Source organism: Salmo salar, unplaced genomic scaffold (assembly GCF_905237065.1).
Source record: "Salmo salar unplaced genomic scaffold, Ssal_v3.1, whole genome shotgun sequence".
Lineage (NCBI taxonomy): Eukaryota > Metazoa > Chordata > Actinopteri > Salmoniformes > Salmonidae > Salmo > Salmo salar.
This window is the reverse complement of record NW_025547989.1, coordinates 313,790-329,638: the sequence shown is the minus strand read 5'-3', so window position 1 is coordinate 329,638 and position 15,849 is coordinate 313,790. Positions and strand designations below refer to the sequence as shown.

Sequence of the window (15,849 nt, the reverse complement as noted above, 5' to 3'; positions counted from 1 at the left end):
TGTTGACTAGGTATTTCTCAAATAGCAGGAAGTGTTTAATGTTGTTGACTAGGTATGTCTCAAATAGCAGGAAGTGTTTAATGTTGTTGATTAGGTATTTCTCAAATAGCAGGAAGTGTTTAATGTTGTTGACTAGGTATTTCTCAAATAGCAGGAATTGTTTAATGTTGTTGACTAGGTATGTCTCAAATAGCAGGAAGTGTTTAATGTTGACTAGGTATTTCTCAAATAGCAGGAAGTGTTTAATGTTGTTGATTAGGTATGTCTCAAATAGCAGGAAGTGTTTAATGTTGTTGACTAGGTATTTTTCAAATAGCAGGAAGTGTTTAATGTTGTTGATTAGGTATGTCTCAAATAGCAGGAAGTGTTGAATGTTGTTGACTAGGCATTTCTCAAATCGCAGGAAGTGTTTGTTGTCATCATCACCTCTTTCAGATCAAATTGGTCCTAAATGCAGAGAAAATCTAACTAATGGTCAAGATCAAGAAAGCAACCCTGCCTCAGATAGTCACTTATCAAAACCAGCATCATCACTACCTGCTCATCAACCCTGCCTCAGATAGTCACTTATCAAAACCAGCATCACCACTACCTGCTCATCAACCCTGCCTCAGATAGTCACTTATCAAAACCAGCATCATCACTACCTGCTCATCAACCCTGCCTCAGATATTCACTTATCAAAACCAGCATCATCACTACCTGCTCATCAACCCTGCCTCAGATATTCACTTATCAAAACCAGCATCATCACTACCTGCTCATCAACCCTGCCTCAGATAGTCACTTATCAAAACCAGCATCATCACTACCTGCTCATCAACCCTGCCTCAGATAGTCACTTATCAAAACCAGCATCATCACTACCTGCTCATCAACCCTGCCTCAGATATTGAGCAAACCTTAAAAACATGACAATGCACACACAGACACAGACACACACACAGACACACTACTTACTCATAATAATAATCATTGAATCATGAGATTTATACACTACATGACCAAAAGTATGTGGACACCTGCTATTATCTAACATTAGGTAGAAACACTACATGACCAAAAGTATGTGTTCACCTGCTCATTGAAAATCTCATTCCAAAATCAGGGTCATTAATATGGAGTTGGTCCCCTTTGCTGCTATAACAGCCTCCACTCTTCTGGGAAGGCTTTCCACTAGATGATGGAACATTGTTGTGGGGACTTTCTTCCAATCCAACCACGAGGTCAGGCACTGATGTTGGGTCGATTAGGCCTGGCTCGCTTTCCATTTCATCCCAACTGGGTTTTACATGGATAAAGAGAGAGGTGGACTCAGAGACATCAGACTAAACAAGACATGAATAAAGAGAGGGGTGGACTCAGAGACATCAGACTAAACAAGACATGGATAAAGAGAGGGGTGGACTCAGAGGGATGTATCAGGGGAGGGTTGGGATTTTAACACCACTGTATAACTGTATAACTGCCACTCTACCATGCTGCTGTTAGATTGGTAACCAACACTAGACACTCTACCATGCTGCTGTTAGATTGGTAACCAACACTAGACACTCTACCATGCTGCTGTTAGATTGGTAACCAACACTAGACACTCTACCATGCTGCTGTTAGATTGGTAACCAACACTAGACACTCTACCATGCTGCTGTTAGATTGGTAACCAACACTAGACACTCTACCATGCTGCTGTTAGATTGGTAACCAACACTAGACACTCTACCATGCTGCTGTTAGATTGGTAACCAACACTAGACACTCTACCATGCTGCTGTTAGATTGGTAACCAACACTAGACACTCTACCATGCTGCTGTTAGATTGGTAACCAACACTAGACACTCTACCATGCTGCTGGAATTGAATGGCCTAGTCAAAGTCCAGACCTAATCCCAATTGAGATGTAGAGGCAGGACTTGAAACGAACAGTTCATGCTTGGAAACCCACAAATGTCGCTGAGTTAGTAGTTCTGCATGCAATAGTGGGCCAAAACTCCTCCACAGCGATGTGAGAGACTGATCAACAACTACAGGAAGCATTTGCTCATTGCAGGTAAAGGTGGCAAAACCAGTTATTGAGTGTAAGGTGGAAATTACTTTTTCACACAGGGGAATTGGGTGTTGAATAACTGTTTTAATTAAATAAGATAAGTATAGTTTTTTTGTTTGTTGTAAACTCAGGTCCCTCTGATCTAATATCAGGTTCCTCTGATCTAATATCAGGTTCCTCTGATCTAATATCAGGTTCCCTTTATCTAATATCAGGTTCCTCTGATCTAATATCAGGTTCCTCTGATCTAATATCAGGTTCCTCTGATCTAATATCAGGTTCCCTCTGATCTAATATCAGGTTCCTCTGATCTAATATCAGGTTCCTCTGATCTAATATCAGGTTCCTCTGATCTAATATCAGGTTCCTCTGATCTAATATCAGGTTCCTCTGATCTAATATCAGGTTCCCTCTGATCTAATATCAGGTTCCTCTGATCTAATATCAGGTTCCTCTGATCTAATATCAGGTTCCCTTTATCTAATATCAGGTTCCCTCTGATCTAATATCAGGTTCCCTTTATCTAATATCAGGTTCCTCTGATCTAATATCAGGTTCCTCTGATCTAATATCAGGTTCCTCTGATCTAATATCAGGTTCCCTTTATCTAATATCAGGTTCCCTCTGATCTAATATCAGGTTCCTCTGATCTAATATCAGGTTCCCTTTATCTAATATCAGGTTCCTCTGATCTAATATCAGGTTCCCTTTATCTAATATCAGGTTCCTCTGATCTAATATCAGGTTCCTCTGATCTAATATCAGGTTCCTCTGATCTAATATCAGGTTCCTCTGATCTAATATCAGGTTCCCTCTGATCTAATATCAGGTTCCTCTGATCTAATATCAGGTTCCTCTGATCTAATATCAGGTTCCTCTGATCTAATATCAGGTTCCTCTGATCTAATATCAGGTTCCTCTGATCTAATATCAGGTTCCTCTGATCTAATATCAGGTTCCTCTGATCTAATATCAGGTTCCTCTGATCTAATATCAGGTTCCCTCTGATCTATTATCAGGTTCCCTTTATCTAATATCAGGTTCCCTCTGATCTAATATCAGGTTCCTCTGATCTAATATCAGGTTCCCTTTATCTAATATCAGGTTCCCTCTGATCTAATATCAGGTTCCTCTGATCTAATATCAGGTTCCTCTGATCTAATATCAGGTTCCTCTGATCTAATATCAGGTTCCCTTTATCTAATATCAGGTTCCTCTGATCTAATATCAGGTTCCTCTGATCTAATATCAGGTTCCCTCTGATCTAATATCAGGTTCCTCTGATCTAATATCAGGTTCCTCTGATCTAATATCAGGTTCCTCTGATCTAATATCAGGTTCCTCTGATCTAATATCAGGTTCCTCTGATCTAATATCAGGTTCCTCTGATCTAATATCAGGTTCCTCTGATCTAATATCAGGTTCCCTCTGATCTAATATCAGGTTCCCTCTGATCTATTATCAGGTTCCCTTTATCTAATATCAGGTTCCCTCTGATCTAATATCAGGTTCCTCTGATCTAATATCAGGTTCCCTTTATCTAATATCAGGTTCCCTCTGATCTAATATCAGGTTCCTCTGATCTAATATCAGGTTCCTCTGATCTAATATCAGGTTCCCTCTGATCTAATATCAGGTTCCTCTGATCTAATATCAGGTTCCTCTGATCTAATATCAGGTTCCTCTGATCTAATATCAGGTTCCTCTGATCTAATATCAGGTTCCTCTGATCTAATATCAGGTTCCCTCTGATCTAATATCAGGTTCCTCTGATCTAATATCAGGTTCCTCTGATCTAATATCAGGTTCCTCTGATCTAATATCAGGTTCCTCTGATCTAATATCAGGTTCCCTTTATCTAATATCAGGTTCCTCTGATCTAATATCAGGTTCCCTCTGATCTAATATCAGGTTCCCTTTATCTAATATCAGGTTCCTCTGATCTAATATCAGGTTCCTCTGATCTAATATCAGGTTCCTCTGATCTAATATCAGGTTCCTCTGATCTAATATCAGGTTCCCTCTGATCTAATATCAGGTTCCTCTGATCTAATATCAGGTTCCTCTGATCTAATATCAGGTTCCTCTGATCTAATATCAGGTTCCTCTGATCTAATATCAGGTTCCTCTGATCTAATATCAGGTTCCTCTGATCTAATATCAGGTTCCTCTGATCTAATATCAGGTTCCTCTGATCTAATATCAGGTTCCTCTGATCTAATATCAGGTTCCTCTGATCTAATATCAGGTTTTGGTTGAAGATCTGATAACATTCAGTATCAAAAATATGCAAAAGTAGAGAAAATTAGAAAGGGGGAAAATACTTTCTCAGCCAGTGATCTGTTTTATCTTGTATCTGTGTAGGTGCTGTATCTCAGCCAGTGATTTGTTTTATCTTGTATCTGTGTAGGTGCTGTATCTCAGCCAGTGATCTGTTTTATCTGGTATCTGTGTAGGTGCTGTATCTCAGCCAGTGATCTGTTTTATCTGGTATCTGTGTAGGTGCTGTATCTCAGCCAGTGATCTGTTTTATCTGGTATCTGTGTAGGTGCTGTATCTCAGCCAGTGATCTGTTTTATCTTGTATCTGTGTAGGTGCTGTATCTCAGCCAGTGATCTGTTTTATCTGGTATCTGTGTAGGTGCTGTATCTCAGCCAGTGATCTGTTTTATCTGGTATCTGTGTAGGTGCTGTATCTCAGCCAGTGATCTGGTTTATCTTGTATCTGTGTAGGTGCTGTATCTCAGCCAGTGATCTGTTTTATCTGGTATCTGTGTAGGTGCTGTATCTCAGCCAGTGATCTGGTTTATCTTGTATCTGTAGGTGCTGTATCTCAGCCAGTGATCTGTTTTATCTTGTATCTGTAGGTGCTGTATCTCAGCCAGTGATCTGTTTTATCTTGTATCTGTGTAGGTGCTGTATCTCAGCCAGTGATCTGTTTTATCTGGTGTCTGTATAGGTGCTGTATCTCAGCCAGTGATCTGTTTTATCTGGTATCTGTGTAGGTGCTGTATCTCAGCCAGTGATATCTATTGATGGAACCAAAGGCTGGGGGGTGGTCCTGAAGTGTGAGTCTGGAGGCTGGTTTCCTGAACCTGAGATGGAGTGGCTGGACAGTTCTGGAACCATCCTCCCTGCTGATGGACCTCCAGAGAGACACAGGGACTCAGAGTGCCTCTACTCTGTGAGACGACATGTCACCGTGGACCAGACTGACACCAACAGGTTCACCTGTAGAGTTCACCAGAAGGAGATCAACCACCTGAAGGAGACAGAGATTCATGTCCCAAGTGAGGTCTTCATTGGTTAACCCAAATACCTGAGACCTCTTGTTAGTTAGACTAGTTAGTTAGACTAGTTAGTGGAGAATGGTTTCCTAGGGGATGACCTTATTGGTCTCTTTTCAGTAGTATTTATAAATGATGCTTTACTTCCTGTACAGTATATATGTAGGTGTTGTAATGGTTTGACATGGCTTCTCTGTTTCAGATGACGTGTTTCCTAAATCACACGTAGGGTTGATTGTTGGTCTAATAGCAGCAGCTGTTGCATTTCTTGCAGCTTCAGCTATTAGTTTCTACATGTGGATAAAATATACTGAAGGTGAGTTTAACCTTGATCTCTGACTGGTCCTTGATGTCTCATCATTAAGAGTCCCTCAGTGTAACGGCTGTCTGAAGAGAGAGTGAACCAAAATGCAGCAGAGTTAGTGTTCATCATATTTAATTCAAACGGAACACTATACAACTACAAAACAATAAACTGACAGCCAAACAGTCCTGTCAGGTGAAACACAATGACAGAAACAATTACCCACAAAACCGAAAGGAAAAACATGCTCCTTATGTGTAACTCCCAATCAGCAACAACGAGCTTCAGCTGTGCCTGATTGGGAGCCACACACGGCCCAAAACAAAGAAATACAAAAACATAGAAAAAGGAACATAGAACGCCCACCCAATGTAACACCCTGGCCTAACCAAAATAAAGAACAAAAAACCCTCTCTATGGCCAGGGCGTTACACTCAGTCAGAGATATTAAACATACCGAAGGTGAGTTTAACCTTGATGTCTGAATGGTCCTTGATGTCTCATCATTAAGAGTCCTCTACTGGCTGTACTGGGTAGACCAGAGGAACCAGGCTCTGAGGGGTGACCAGTCCTCTACTGACTGTACTGGGTAGACCAGAGGAACCAGGCTCTGAGGGGTGTCAAGTCCTCTACTGGCTGTACCTGGTAGACCAGAGGAACCAGGCTCTGAGGGGTGACCAGTCCTCTACTGGCTGTACCTGGTAGACCAGAGGAACCAGGCTCTGAGGGGTGACCAGTCCTCTACTGGCTGTACTGGGTAGACCAGAATAACCAGGCTCTGAGGGGTGACCAGTCCTCTACTGGCTGTACCTGGTAGACCAGAGGAACCAGGCTCTGAGGGGTGACCAGTCCTCTACTGGCTGTACTGGGTAGACCAGAATAACCAGGCTCTGAGGGGTGACCAGTCCTCTACTGGCTGTACCTGGTAGACTATAGGAACCAGGCTCTGAGGGGTGACCAGTCCTCTACTGGCTGTACTGGGTAGAGAGGAACCAGGCTCTAAGGGGTGACCAGTCCTCTACTGGCTGTACTGGGTAGACCAGAGGATGCTTTCCTTCCTGTACAGTATATATGTAGTGTTGTTGTAATGGTTTGACATGACTTCTCTGTTTCAGATGACGTGTTTCCTAAGGGATGACCTTATTGGTCTGTTTTCAGTAGTACTGTATTTATAAATGATGCTTTACTTCCTGTACAGTATATATGCAGTGTTGTTGTAATGGTTTGACATGGCTTCTCTGTTTCAGATGACGTGTTTCCTAAATCACAAGTAGGGTTGATTGTTGGTCTACTAATAGCAGCAGCTGTTGGAGTTATTGCAGCTTTAGTTGGTGTCTACATGTTGAGCAAACATAATGAAGGTGAGTTTAACCTTGATGTCTGACTGGTACTTGATGTCTCATCATTAAGAGTCCTCTACTGGCTGTACTGGGTAGAGATAAACCAGGCTCTGAGGGGTGACCAGTCCTCTACTGGCTGTACTGGGTAGACCAGAGGAACCAGGCTCTGAGGGGTGACTGGTCCTCTACTGGCTGTACTGGGTAGACCAGAGGAACCAGGCTCTGAGGGATGACCAGTCCTCTACTGGCTGTACTGGGTAGAGAGGAACCAGGCTCTGAGGGGTGACCAGTCCTCTACTGGCTGTACTGGGTAGACCAGAGGAACCAGGCTCTGACGGGTGACCAGTTTGACATGGCTTCTCTGTTTCAGATTAGGTGTTTCCTAAGGGATGACCTTATTGGTCTGTTCAGTTGTACTGTATTTATAAATTCTGCTTTACTTCCTGTACAGTATATATGTTGTGGTGTTGTAATGGTTTGACATGGCTTCTCTGTTTCAGATGATGTGTTTCCTAAATTACAATTAGGGTTGATTGTTGGTCTACTAGCAGCAGCTGTTGGACTTCTTGCAGCTTCAGCTGGTGTCTTTGGTGTCTACTTGTGGAGAAAACATACTGAAGGTATATACTACTTTACTATATTACTATACTATACTGCTCAAAAAAATAAAGGGAACACTTAAACAACACAATGTAACTCCAAGTCAATCACACTTCTGTGAAATCAAACTGTCCAGTTAGGAAGCAACACTGATTGACAATAAATTTCACATGCTGTTGTGCAAATGGAATAGACAACAGGTGGAAATTATAGGCAATTAGCAAGACACCCCCAATAAAGGAGTGGTTCTGCAGGTGGGGACCACAGACCACTTCTCAGTTCCTATGCTTCCTGGCTGATGTTTTGGTCACTTTTGAATGCTGGTGGTGCTTTCACTCTAGTGGTAGCATGAGACGGAGTCTACAACCCACACAAGTGGCTCAGGTAGTGCAGCTCATCCAGGATGGCACATCAATGCGAGCTGTGGCAAGAAGGTTTGCTGTGTATGTCAGCGTAGTGTTCAGAGCATGGAGGCGCTACCAGGAGACAGGCCAGTACATCAGGAGACGTGGAGGAGGCCGTAGGAGGGCAACAACCCAGCAGGAGGACTGCTACCCCCGCCTTTGTGCAAGGAGGAGCAGGAGGAGCACTGCCAGAGCCCTGCAAAATGACCTCCAGCAGGCCACAAATGTGCATGTGTCTGCTCAAACGGTCAGAAACAGACTCCATGAGGGTGGTATGAGGGCCCGACGTCCACAGGTGGGGGGTTGTGCTTACAGCCCAACACCGTGCAGAACGTTTGGCATTTGCCAGAGAACACCAAGATTGGCAAATTCGCCACTGACGCCCCTGTGTTCTTCACAGATGAAAGCAGGTTCACACTGAGCACATGTGACAGACGTGACAGTCTGGAGACGCCGGGGAGAACGTTCTGCTGCCTGCAACATCCTCCAGCATGACCGGTTTGGCGGTGGGTCAGTCATGGTGTGGGGTGGCATTTCTTTGGGGGCCGCACAGCTCTGGCGAGATCATGTTCTCGCCAGAGGTAGCTGCCATTAGGTACCGAGATGAGATCCTCAGACCCCTTGTGAGACCATATGCTGGTGCGGTTGGCCCTGGGTTCCTTCTAATGCAAGACAATGCTAGACCTCATGTGGCTGGAGTGTGTCAGCAGTTCCTGCAAGAGGAAGGCATTGATGCTATGGACTGGCCCGCCCGTTCCCCAGACCTGAATCGAATTGAGCACATCTGGGACATCATGTCTCGCTCCATCCACCAATGCCACGTTGCACCACAGACTGTCCAGGAGTTGGCGGATGCTTTAGTCCAGGTCTGGGAGGAGATCCCTCAGGAGACCATCCGCCACCTCATCAGGAGCATGACCAGGCATTGTAGGGAGGTCATACAGGCACGTGGAGGCCACACACACTACTGAGCCTCATTTTGACTTGTTTTAAGGACATTACATCAAAGTTGGATCAGCCTGTAGTGTGGTTTTCCACTTTAATTTTGAGTGTGACTCCAAATCCAGACCTCCATGGGTTGATAAATTGGATTTCCATTGATTATTTTTGTGTGATTTTGTTGTCAGCACATTCAACTATGTAAAGATAAAAGTATTTAATAAGATTATTTCATTCATTCAGATCTAGGATGTGTTATTTTAGTGTTCCCTTTATTTTTTGAGCAGTATATATTACTATACTACTATGCTACATTACTATGCTACATTACTATACCACTATTGTCACGTCCGTCGTAAGGAGTGGACCAAAATGCAGCGGGAATGTGTATGCTCATTTTCTTATTTTTTAAAGAAACGAAACCAAAACACTTAAACAAAAAACAACGACGACAAAACAGTCCCTGCCACGTCCTGACCAAACTACAATAACAAACAACCCCTTTTACTGGTCAGGACGTGACAGTACCCCCCCCTAAAGGTGCAGACCCGGATGCACCTCAAAAAACAAAATATTCAAAAAATAAGCCAGGGCTCAGGGCTGATGAGCGTCTCTGGAGGCTCAGGGCTGATGAGCGTCTCTGGAGGCTCAGGGCTGATGAGCGTCTCTGGAGGCTCAGGGCTGATGAGCGTCTCTGGAGGCTCAGGGCTGATGAGCGTCTCTGGAGGCTCAGGGCTGATGAGCGTCTCTGGAGGCTCAGGGCTGATGAGCGTCTCTGGAGGCTCAGGGCTGATGAGCGTCTCTGGAGGCTCAGGGCTGATGAGCGTCTCTGCTGGCTCCGGACTGTGGGCCGTCTCTATTGGAAACACGCACCTCAGGGCTAGTGCGAGGAGCGGGAACTGGATACACCGGGCCATGGGTAAGCACTGGAGGTCTGGAGCGCTCAGCCTGCACAACCCGTCCTGGCTGGATGGTAACAGTAGCCCTGCACGAGCGGAGTGCTGGTACAGGGCGAACTGGGCTGTGCAGAGGCCTGATGGATGCCGTGTGTAGAGCAGGCGCAGGGTAGTCTGGGCCTAGGAGACAAACTGGTGGCCAGATGTGCAGCGCAGGCATACTCCTTCCAGGCTGGATGCCCACTCTAGCACGGCACTTGCGAGGGGCTGGGATCGCTCGCACCAGACTGTGCGTGCACATGGGCGAGATCGTGCGCACTTCCGCATAGACCGGCGCTCTCATGATCCGCTGCTCCCCATAATAAGCACAGGGAGTTGGCTTAGGTCTATTACCTGACCTAGCCACTCTCCCCGTGTGCCCACCCCAAAAAAATTATTGGGGCTGCCTCTCGCACTTGCCAATCGGCGCGTATAATGCCTCGTAACGGCGCCACTCCGCCTTGGCTGCCTCCTGCTCCTCTTTAGGGCGTTGGTACTCCCCAGCCTGGTGCCATGGTCCTGCCCCGTCCAGGATCTCCTCCCATGTCCATGAATCCTTATATTCCTCCTGCTGCTCCTTCCGCCGCTGCTTGGTCTGTTTGTGGTGGGTGGTTCTGTCACGGCCGTCGTAAGGAGTGGACCAAAATGCAGTGGGAATGTGTATGCTCATTTTCTTATTTATTAAAGAAATGAAACCAAAACACTTAAACAAAAACAACGACGACAAAACAGTCTTGTGAGGCACACAGCTACACATGGAACAACTACCCACAAATCCCACAGACAAAACACCCCCTAATAAATAGGACCTTCAATTAGAAGCAACGAGAAACAGCTGCCTCCAATTGAAGGTCAAACCAATAAACTAAGTATAGAAATAGACTAACTAGAACGAACATAGAAATACACTAACATAGAACATTAACCCAAAAAAATGAAAACCACTTAACAAACACCCCCTGCCACGCCCTGACCAAACTACAATAACAAACAACCCCTTTTACTGGTTAGGATGTGACAACTATACTACTATACTATATTACTATATTACCATACTATATTACTATACTATATTACTATACTATACCATAGTACTATACTATACTATATTACTATACTACTATGCTATACTATACTATATTACTATACTACTATACTATACTATATTACTATACTATATTACTACTATATTTGTTTACTGTATTCACTCTCAGCTTTATCTTCACGGTTCTGGAATTTTTTATGGTATTTTCCAGGCCTGGAAAAGTTTTTAAAATGTAATAAAATCCTACAAGTTTTAGAAAAATAATTAATTAATAATTTCTGTTAAATGTAATTTATTTAGAAACAGAGAAACAGTCAGAGCAGCAGCAGCAGGTAGGCATAGGGGGGCAAAGTTAAATGTCATTCAATCCAGCCCGCGAGCCATTATTTTATATTTAAATATTTTATTTATGATTATTATTTATTATATTTTATATTTCAGTCAGATTCAGAATGCGCTCAGTCATCATAGCCACTTCATTGCTGAATGACTTTTGACGTGAAAAATTAGTGCTGCGAAAATGTGAAAAGTGGACTCTGAAACTTTAAAAAAAACTTAAAATGTAAGAAACTCTTAAACTCTGTGTTTAAAGAAGAATATGTACTAATATTGGACATAAGGCAAAAGTGTTTTTAAGGAATATAATCTCAATCGTCATTTTTCAAGCAAACAGGGTGTCTGTCTGCTTGGAAAAATGAATCTACCGTTGAGCAAACATCACAACAGATGGATCACCAAATCTAACCGGAAATAACATTAAAAAGACAAAGTACAAGGAGAACGCCCTGACTCTGAGGAATTGATATTTCTACACTGTGTTATCCATCAGGAAGCCCTGTGTAAAAGTGTGTTAAAGCTGGAAAGTGGTTGTAAAACTTTATAGTTAACCATCGTCAGTTCATTCAGCTGTTCAATGACACGGAAGCAGAGCACCAGGACTTGTTGTACCATTCAAATGTGCCCTGGCTCAGCCTGGGAAATTAGAAGGGAGATTATGTTCCTTGATACGGTTGGAAAAGCTGACGACTTCTCCGAGTTGAAAGACACAGACTGGCGAAATCTGAACGATCTGAATGTGAAACGGCAGGGAAATTGTGTTTTTGTGCATCAACTGTATTCCAACGTTCATTCAAGGCCAAACTTATGTTGTTCTCTAGACAAGTGAGCAGCCGGTCTCTTGCTTATTTTCATTTTCCAACACTGGCTGCACTGAACACGCCCACATTGCAGTGAGCAGTTTGATCGACCTGCATGCTGAGTTATCCTGCTACTTCTCAGACTTCAAGATTGAGACTGAGTAGTAGCTTATATCGCGCCCCTGTCTTTCCACAGTGAGATTGAGACTGAGTAGTAGCTTGTATCGCGCCCCTGTCTTTCCACAGTGAGATTGAGACTGAGTAGTAGCTTGTATCGTGCCCCTGTCTTTCCACAGTGAGATTGAGACTGAGTAGTAGCTTGTATCGTGCCCCTGTCTTTCCACAGTGAGATTGAGACTGAGTAGTAGCTTGTATCGCGCCCCTGTCTTTCCACAGGGAGGAAGCACCACCAGCTAATCGACTTCCAAGGTGATAGTGCTTTGAAGGAGGAGTACAACACAGCAACAATAGGCCAGTTCTATGGCTCACTGAATGAAATAACGTTTCCAAACATTTAAAAAGCACGCCCAAAGGATTCTTGTTTTATTCGGGTCCACATTATGTGTGTGAACAAACGTTCTCGGTCATGAATTACAACATATCCCGCCACAGGTCAAATTTAACAAACTACCAACTGTCAAATGTTCTGAGAATCTCTACATCAAAGATGACAGCAGCCAAGAGAGGTGACCAGACCCATTGTTCACATTAAGACTTGAACAAACCGTGGGATTCTTCTTTTTCATGGTGATGGTTATGCAGTGAGAATTATCCAGCAATTCACTTGGATACAGGTCATTTGTCCCCATACATCTGACAATGAACACTTATTCAGTCAGATTTGGGCTGAGGTGATTGGATAACTGTAAATACGGCTCACAATGGAGATGAGAATTGTTCCTTATTTCAAAAACAGACCGTCCCAAATGAAACGGATGCTCTTACCATATGTTACACTAACATTTTAGAATTGTTTTTTACCCACCTGCTGTTACATTTTGCATGTGTCCAGTCATATAATATATATCTATTTGTATGTTTGCATATTGTGACTGTTTGATTGTACTTTCCAAGGGTAGAGATGCAGGATCTGTGTGTATGTTTGACTGTGTCTGTGATGTTATAAATTATATGCATTTTGAGAGATATTAAACATACTGAAGGTGAGTTTAACCTTGATCTCTGACTGGTCCTTGATGTCTCATCATTAAGAGTCCCTCAGTCAGAGATGTGTGTGAGATTTCAGTTTAATTTTTTTAATAAATTTGCGAAAATCTCTAAATACCTGTTGTTGCTTGTCAATGTGGGTTAGTGTGTGTAAATTGACAAGAAATGATTTAATCAATTTTAGAATTAGGCTGTAACATAACAAAAATGTGGAAAAAGTCACATTCTGAATGCACTATATTAGAAAGATCAGAATATAACTAGGAATGACCCATATCCTGTCCATTAGACTCTATTCATTTATACCAGGTTACCTTCAGACCAGTCCTGTATTCGATCAGGATATAACTAGGAATGATCCATATCCTGTCCATTAGACTCTATTAATTTATACCAGGTTACCTTCAGACCAGTCCTGTATTAGATCAGGATATAACTAGGAATGACCCATATCCTGTCCATTAGACTCTATTCATTTATACCAGGTTACCTTCAGACCAGTCCTGTATTAGATCAGGATATAACTAGGAATGACCCATATTCTGTCCATTAGACTCTATTCATTTATACCAGGTTACCTTCAGTCCTGTATTAGATCAGGATATAACTAGGAATGATCCATATCCTGTCCATTAGACTCTATTCACTTCTATTCATTTATACCAGGTTACCTTCAGTCCTGTATTAGATCAGGATATAACTATATATAGGTACCAGTGTGAAGCTTGTAGAGCAAAATGGGTGAAATACCTTTTTAGACCCCCAGACACTAAAGTCAGAGTTTAGTTTAGCATTATGCTAATTAGATTACCGCGTGGAACAGACATCCAGGCTTTTAATGATTATTAATTATTATTGTACTTTTTACTATTGTGCTTTTACACATTTGTTTTCTTTTGTCTACAGAGGAGGAGCAAAGTAAAGGATGGGAAGAACAAAGTAAGTGGGCTGTTGTCTTGTTAGAGTTTCACATATAGAGATTATGATTATTACTATAATACTGATGGGTCAACTGTTAATCACAGACCTCATGGTTTATTACTATAATACTGATGGGTCAACTGTTAATCACAGACCTCATGGTTTATTACTATAATACTGATGGGTCAACTGTTAATCACAGACCTCATGGTTTATTACTATAATACTGATGGGTCAACTGTTAATCACAGACCTCATGGTTTATTACTATAATACTGATGGGTCAACTGTTAATCACAGACCTCATGGTTTATTACTATAATACTGATGGGTCAACTGTTAATCACAGACCTCATGGTTTATTACTATAATACTGATGGGTCAACTGTTAATCACAGACCTCATGGTTTATTACTATAAAACTGATGGGTCAACTGTTAATCACAGACCTCATGGTTTATTACTATAATACTGATGGGTCAACTGTTAATCACAGACCTCATGGTTTTTTACTATAATACTGATGGGTCAACTGTTAATCACAGACCTCATGGTTTATTACTATAATACTGATGGGTCAACTGTTAATCACAGACCTCATGGTTTATTACTATAATACTGATGGGTCAACTGTTAATCACAGACCTCATGGTTTATTACTATAATACTGATGGGTCAACTGTTAATCACAGACCTCATGGTTTATTACTATAATACTGATGGGTCAACTGTTAATCACAGACCTCATGGTTTATTACTATAATACTGATGGGTCAACTGTTAATCACAGACCTCATGGTTTATTACTATAATACTGATGGGTCAACTGTTAATCACAGACCTCATGGTTTATTACTATAATACTGATGGGTCAACTGTTAATCACAGACCTCATGGTTTATTACTATAATACTGATGGGTCAACTGTTAATCACAGACCTCATGGTTTATTACTATAATACTGATGGGTCAACTGTTAATCCCAGACCTCATGGTTTATTACTATAATACTGAATATTCATGTCTTTCCTTGTCTACAGTCAAATTGAAAAGGGAAGTGAAGCGTAAGTCATCTCTTTTCTAACCTGACTAGTAATGTCCTCTTGTTCTACAGTATATAACTCTACATCTAACCTGACTAGTAATGTCCTCTTGTTCTACAGTATATAACTCTACATCTAACCTGACTAGTAATGTCCTCTTGTTCTACAGTATATAACTCTACATCTAACCTGACTAGTAATGTCCTCTTGTTCTACAGTATATAACTCTACATCTAACCTGTCTAGTAATGTCCTCTTGTTCTACAGTATATAACTCTACATCTGTTTTCTTTCCTGTCTAGGTGATGCCCTGTTTGTGGACAGACACAAGGATTACCTCATTCAGAATGTTACCACGGTGATTCCCACAGCATTTTACTTGATCCATTCTAAGATGTACTCAAAGATCCGTGCTGCCAGGACCAGCCAGGAACAGATGAGACTGTTGTACGAGGCTCTAGACTCAGGAAGGGACAAGATTAAATCAACATTTTACAGGATTCTACTGGATCTGGAACCTCACCTTGTCAAAGACCTGGGTAAGAACCTCTCTACCTCTGGTTACATATCACTGGAATATAATATATAACTCTACATCTAACCTGACTAGTAATGTCCTCTTGTTCTACAGTATATAACTCTACATCTAACCTGACTAGTAATGTCCTCTTGTTCTACAG

General features: G+C 42.1%; 2 protein-coding genes across 9 annotated transcripts in view; both read left to right on the top strand.

Moving 5' to 3' along the window:
• Positions 1-14,182, top strand: part of LOC106583356 (butyrophilin subfamily 2 member A2-like) — a 69,071-nt gene extending 54,889 nt beyond the window's left edge. Inside the window, exons 5-9 of the mRNA XM_045711788.1 lie at positions 5,054-5,338; positions 5,538-5,651; positions 6,887-7,000; positions 7,480-7,599; positions 14,112-14,182. Coding sequence (XP_045567744.1) covers positions 5,054-5,338; positions 5,538-5,651; positions 6,887-7,000; positions 7,480-7,599; positions 14,112-14,182 — 704 coding nt within the window. The remainder of the gene's footprint in view (positions 1-5,053; positions 5,339-5,537; positions 5,652-6,886; positions 7,001-7,479; positions 7,600-14,111) is intronic.
• An 875-nt stretch (positions 14,183-15,057) lies between these two features.
• The window catches only part of LOC106597706 (uncharacterized), a 159,546-nt gene continuing 158,754 nt past the window's right edge, over positions 15,058-15,849 (top strand). For all 8 annotated transcript variants that reach the window (XM_045711803.1, XM_045711799.1, XM_045711805.1 and 5 more), the window contains exons 1-2: positions 15,058-15,190; positions 15,472-15,708. In XM_045711803.1, coding sequence (XP_045567759.1) covers positions 15,091-15,190; positions 15,472-15,708 — 337 coding nt within the window. In that variant the 5' untranslated portion in view covers positions 15,058-15,090. The remainder of the gene's footprint in view (positions 15,191-15,471; positions 15,709-15,849) is intronic.